Source organism: Mesoplodon densirostris, chromosome 7 (genome assembly GCF_025265405.1).
Source record: "Mesoplodon densirostris isolate mMesDen1 chromosome 7, mMesDen1 primary haplotype, whole genome shotgun sequence".
NCBI classification, from domain to species: Eukaryota; Metazoa; Chordata; class Mammalia; order Artiodactyla; family Ziphiidae; genus Mesoplodon; species Mesoplodon densirostris.
Genome location: NC_082667.1, coordinates 67,629,389 through 67,635,388, shown reverse-complemented (window position 1 = coordinate 67,635,388; position 6,000 = coordinate 67,629,389). Strand labels below are relative to the sequence as shown.

Below are 6,000 nucleotides of genomic sequence, written 5' to 3'. Positions count from 1 at the left end.
TCAAAATAATCAATATGCCAAGGTGGCATATTTTGGGATGGCATGTCCTGAACTCCCTCCCCCAAACACATGTTTTCCAAGTGGTCACCTGCAGAAATTGCTCATCAGATGCTCCCAAGTCATCTCATACTTCCTGGCCAGGTTTATAGCAGAGGCGTTTGGCAGTGAAGGGTGAAGCCTCTGGAGCTAGATTCCTGGGTTCAAATCCCAGTTCAACCACTTACGAGCTATGTGGTCTTAGGAAAGTTTCCTTATTTGTGAGATGGGACTAAAAGTAGTAGTACCAACCTCAGAGGTTGTTTGAGAATTAAATGAGTTAATACTTATTCCTGGCACATTGTGAGTTCTCATAATGTTACTGCTATATTGATATATCACTAGCAATTGATATAATGACCAGCCCATCCATTTCTCAGGGACCAAGTGTGTCTTATAACTGAGGCCCTGGTGACACAACGGTGAGCAAGTCAGTCCCTGCCTCCTAGGAGTTTGAGGTCTCTGGGGAAAATGGGCCCGTGACTAGAGAGACCGTGGCAAGTCAGGGCTGCCATGGGGAAGCACATGGTGCTGGGGGGTCCTAGAGGAGAAATGGGATGGAGCAGGGACAGGTAACGAGAGACACTGGGTCTTGAAAGATGGCGTGGAGTTAGCCTGGCCAAGGGGAGGAGGGAGGGCTGTCCAGACAGAAAGAGTAACAGGAAAAAATAGGAAGAGTTTTGACAAATAAAACACAGGTTTATTCAAAAATTATGTGAGTGCTCCCTGTTCTAGGTACTAGGGAGACTGCTGTGAATAGGCAAAGTTCTGCTCTCACTACGATAGCTGACATTTATACCCCACTTATTGCCTGCCCCACACCTACCTGCGTGCATTATACTTGTTACCTACGAGGTACCTTACTACTTGTCAACTGAATTAAAAACAGACAACACGAGAGCTATGAGTTTCAGTTTTCTTTGGGGACTTAGTGAGGACTGTAGCCCGTGAGACAGCCTCTCAGAAAGCTCTGTGGAACTGTTCCAAAGAGGTAAGGGGGAAGGTCAGTATATCTGTGATTTTGGCAAAGGGGGTACGTGCAACCAAGCACACATCTCGATAGAAAGTTGCTGCTGGTCATGAGGAACAGGTGTGTTAATGAACGGTTTTGGTGCTCTTCTAAGTATGGGATGATACAAGAGTTTGGGTTCATAACATTTTCTCCTGAAAAGATCTATCTGAAGGCCTGTTCTGCCAATTTCCCCAGAGCACAGAGTGCCTCATTCCTGATCTCCTGAACTCCTTTCAGGCGGTGTTGAAGGTCTGCGACTGCAGTGGCTACTGACTTCGTTCTTGTAGAACCAGATGGCGAGCAACGTTTTTTAGTTGTCCTCCTATAACCTCCATTTTACATCTGGGCTAAGTGGAGAGCAGACGAATCTGCTAACTTGGCCAGATCGGTAGACTCCTTAGGAGCAGAGCCGGGATTGACACCAGGCAGTCTGGCTGCAGTGTCTGGTCTTAACCACTCTGCTATGCCGCCTTTAAGGAGCTTGCTGACATTCTCTCGGGACCTACTGCGGGAGCTAGGAGTGGGTTTTCTTGGCTGGAGTACTGAAACAACCACGGCAGACAGATTAAGGCCAGCTTGTGATGGGCCTTGAATGCCAGGCTAAGGGGCTTGGATTTTATCTTGCCTGCTGGGTACATCCTGTACCAAGGTGGGACCCAGAAAGCACACCTTCCCCTCGCCTCCCGTAAACTGTGGCAAGAATCTGGGCCAGAGATGACAATGGACTGGGATGCCGAGGAGCAACGGGATGAACAGAACAGCGACAGCTTCCGGTAGAGCCGGGCGCCGGCGGCAGAGGAGGCTAGCCTGGGGCGGGAGGTCGCTGGCGCCCGGGCCGGCCATTGGCGGCGGGCTGGGCCGCGGCCCCTCCCGCGGGGCGGGGCGGGCGGGGCGAGCGCTGCGGGCTCGCCAGGGTAGCAGCGCTGCAGCATCCCCACCGAGTTCCCCGCACCCGCGGCCCGCGCAGCGCGCCGCTCCCGCTCCGCAGCCCCGAGGCAGCCCCTGGCGAGGCCTGGCAGGTCCAGTTCGGAGCACAGCTCGGTCCAGTCGGGGTGGGTGACGGGCGGCGGCGGGGAAGGGAGGTGGCTCATCTCGGTAGCTCCTGGGTGGGGGAGGGACTGGGCGCAGGACTTGGTTGCGACCCAGGTGATGGGGAGGGGGGCGGTGATGAGCTGTTCTCTGACCACCCAAGATGGGGGCTCGGGTAGGGATGGGGTGGGAGTAGGGTCGCGGCACCAGAGCTGTGCTCTGACCTGGTCGAGGAGGGAACAGGGCTCAAACCCGGGACCAAGCCTGGGTGGGGGGCCGGTGGGGAGGGCGGTGAGGGGAGAGGGTTGTAAGCTCGGGGGCGCCCGGGTTCTGTTGCTCGCGGGAGGGGGCTATCACTGGGGGCGGGGGCGGAGCACAAACTGTGCCGGAGGATGCGCCAGGGGGTACGCAGGGGATTCGGGCGCGGGGTTGGAGCGGGTGGGGGTCTTCCCTGTGCGGGGTAGCTGCATCCGGAGGGGACTCGGCCTCCTCCCATCTGGGGGTGGGTGCGGGGAAGCGGGACGCCGGGGGCGGGCCCGGCTCGTAGTGCCAGAGGCGGCGGGGGCGGGCGGCGCTGGCCAGAGGGTGGTCGGCGCGCCTCTGACAGCGTTCTGGCACGCGCAGGCGGCGGCGCAGCGGCGGCGGGCGCTGAGCCGAGATGCGATGGCTGGGGGGCACCCTGCTGTGCCTACTGCTGGCGGCGGCGGTCCCCACGGCCCCCGCGCCAGCTGCGACAGTGACTCCGGCTTCGTTCGAGCCCGGCCCGGCTCTCAGCTACCCGCAGGAGGAGGCCACTCTCAACGAGATGTTCCGCGAGGTTGAGGAACTGATGGAGGACACGCAGCACAAACTGCGCAGCGCGGTGGAGGAGGTGGGTGCGCCCGAAGGGCCCGCGCTCCGCGGAAGCGCGCGGCTGGCGACAGCGGGGGCTGGGGAAGCAGTGCTACGAGCGCTGGCTAGGGTCCTCAGGTCCGCTAAAGGGCTGGGCAGGGCGGGCAGCAGATTCCAGAGTTATCTGAAGGCAGTGCGGGGTGATCCCAACTCCCGCCTCATTCTGCCTTCCTGCCAAAAGCTCTGGATCTGAGTCTCTCCACCCAGAGACTCCGGCTGCACCTGCCCATGGGCAGCGGGGGTCACCACCTGCCTGCAGGCTGCCGGCCATCACCTTGCAATTACCTTCAGGTGTGCAGTTGACCTCATCCTGTCCTCAGCTGAGGCTTGCAAGGCCCCTGGTATTCCAGTGCTGTGGTTTTGCTGAGGAAGCTCCAGGCATCTCAAGTCCCAGCTTGTCTGTTGGGCTTTGAGCTTGTGCCATCTTCCCGAGAGACAGTTAGGGTGCCATGTGGGGACAAAGAGCCCTGAGCTTTGCTGGTAATCTGTCTGGGCTTCCCCAGTGCCATGTGGGGCAGAGAAGGAAACTGGGAGTCCTAAATCCCAGCAGTGTCAGTTGTCAGAGGGTGGTGGGTGAGAGGAGGAGAAGCCGTGTGAAGGGCAACCTCCCACCCCACCCCAAGAGTGCTTTGGAGTCAGTCCTGGGCTCAGGGCCCTCTTCTGCCATTCACTAGTAGGTGGCATTGGGCAGATCCCTTAACATCCTGTACCTCAGTGTCCCGTGAGAATTAAATCCACGATATGTGTAGCACCTGGCATATAATAGATGCGCAATATATAGCAGCTGTTAGTTATCAGATACCAGATACCTTGGGAAACTTCGCTTGGCTTTGTCCTTCCATTGCCTCCCAGGTCCAAACACTATGGATGGCATCCTCTATGGTGGGCATGCAAGCATCACCAGGGTTGCCTGGACAGGAGGTGCAGCTGGCCCACCTCTCCCAGCCAGGGGGCCCTGCTGCCTGGGGTGGGTGGGCATGGCCCCTCTTGGGCCTGCCTCTGCTGCAGCCTGTCTTTGGAGAGAAGCTAGCCATACAGTGAAGGAGTCAGTGAGAGACCAGATGCCTAGGCTGGAAGGTCAGGTGCCTCCACATCCCTGCTTCTCTGCACTGCATTTGGACAAAGTCTCCAAAGCTGGCTCTGGTCTACCAGGGAGAGGTGGCTTTCTCCTCCCACCCCTGTGTGGTTTGGGTTAGTTCCCCTTCCTGCCCACAACAGTCAACCTGGTGGACCCTGGACACTGGTGAAGGGGACACTGGATTGGGAGGTGGTTGCATGGGCAGCTGTACCTGAACATCCAGATTCTAAAACCTGCGGACTTCCTGTTTCCTGAGAAAGCGAAAGAATCATGACATGGAACAATGAAAGGGGCCGGGGCATCAGAGGCCCCAGTGTCTTTTCACGCTGCACCTTCGAATTGAACTGAGCTCACGATCCTTCGGGTTCCAGAGCAGGTCATTTGCTTCCCTGCTGCCCATGGATTCCCATTGAGCCTGACCAGGTCACCTGCGTGTTTTCATTCAGTGTGAACTTGCCCATGCAGCGTGGTCCTCTGCCGGCAGCCCCTGGTGAGGGGGGATGAGGGAGCGGCAGGGCCCCTTCAGTCTCTTCATTGATGAGAGCAGTTTGTGGCCAGCGGGACGTTGCGGTGGTGCTCACTCCGAGGGAGCTGGCCACGTTGCCTCTGCTTGGGCCCCAGCCTTCCTCCTCCAGACATGGCTCTGCCTGACTTCTGCAGTTTGCCACCAGGGGAGACAGGGCTGGCACCTCCACCCCACTCAGTGGGAACCAACCTTCCTTCTCTCATCCCAGCTCTGCCACTTACGAGTGATGGGATCCAGGCTGTGAAATGGAGGAAATGTCCATTTCCCCTGGGGGTAATGGGGAGAAGTAAATGAGAGGATGTAAGTAAAGCAAGTTTTCTGGTCGTCTAAAAGGGGTTAAGTAGGGACTTCCCTGGTAGTCTGGTGGTTAGGACTTGGTGCTTTCACTGCCGTGGCCCGTGGACCCGTGGCCCCGGGTTCTATCCCTGGTCGAGGAACTAAGGTCCTGCGAGCTGTGCAGCACAGCCAAAAAGTAAATAAAATAAAATGAGGTTAAGTACAATTGATGCACTATAAGTTGCCCCCTCGTGTGGTTGTCAGGACTATGGGAAATTGTTGGTTCTCAATAAATAATGGCTCTCATTATCATCATATTAATAACACTAGAATGAACGATAACAAAAGAACCACCAGTGTCTGATATATGATAGATTCACAACAGATTATGGCTATTAGTGTTAATTTTTTAAAAGAGACTGCCAGAAAGCCCCTTAAATCTCATAAACACAAGATAGTTGCTATTTACTTATTGTCCCAGGGAAGAGCCAAAAAGGACCCGAGGCCAGATGCATTGTTTACATAGTTGCATCATGAATCTGCTTTCAAGTAACTCCCCAACATTTAAAATATTCCAGCTGACTCAAGCTGCTGATTTCTCTTAAGGGAAAAAAGTTAACTCTGCTTGTAGGATCATTATTGAGGGGAAGCAAATCTTCCAATGGTTCAGTCTGTTCCTGTTTTCCTGTTTAATTATTCTGTATGTTACTGATAAAAGTATTGTGAGGATAAAACCATTCCCCGCCCCTCCATTGCCACATCGGTAACTGGCATATTTTAGAATGTTCTTACCACCTCACCTATTCCTAGGAAGAATCCCAATACCAAGCCTGAATTTCTCTCTCTAGTTTTTCTTATTCTGCTCCTTTAACAGACACACAGATTCAACCAATTGTAGGTGCCATTTTAAACACTATTCACATTCCTCCTCTGTGGAACCAGTCCTGTTGCTTCAGGCTTAAGTTTCTCTTGCTAGTGGCAGTAATAGTTGTGGTTGAAATTTCCACTGTAAACTGTACTTTTAGCTTGTGGTGCCATGAAAGAGCTTTAGCTCATTCTGTTGAAATAACCACTGGTTGAGGGAGAGAAGGTTTTATATAAAGACTATCTGTTCAGCCCAGAGCAAATTCTAAATTTGGTAACTTGTCAATT

The 6,000-nt window shown here is 54.7% G+C and overlaps 1 protein-coding gene across 1 annotated transcript in view; it reads left to right on the top strand.

Annotated features, from left to right (window-relative positions):
* The first annotated feature begins 1,939 nt into the window (after positions 1-1,939).
* DKK3 (dickkopf WNT signaling pathway inhibitor 3) overlaps positions 1,940-6,000 on the top strand; it is a 48,757-nt gene continuing 44,696 nt past the window's right edge. The window contains exons 1-2 of the mRNA XM_060104880.1: positions 1,940-2,100; positions 2,702-2,948. Coding sequence (XP_059960863.1) covers positions 2,736-2,948 — 213 coding nt within the window. The 5' untranslated portion in view covers positions 1,940-2,100; positions 2,702-2,735. The remainder of the gene's footprint in view (positions 2,101-2,701; positions 2,949-6,000) is intronic.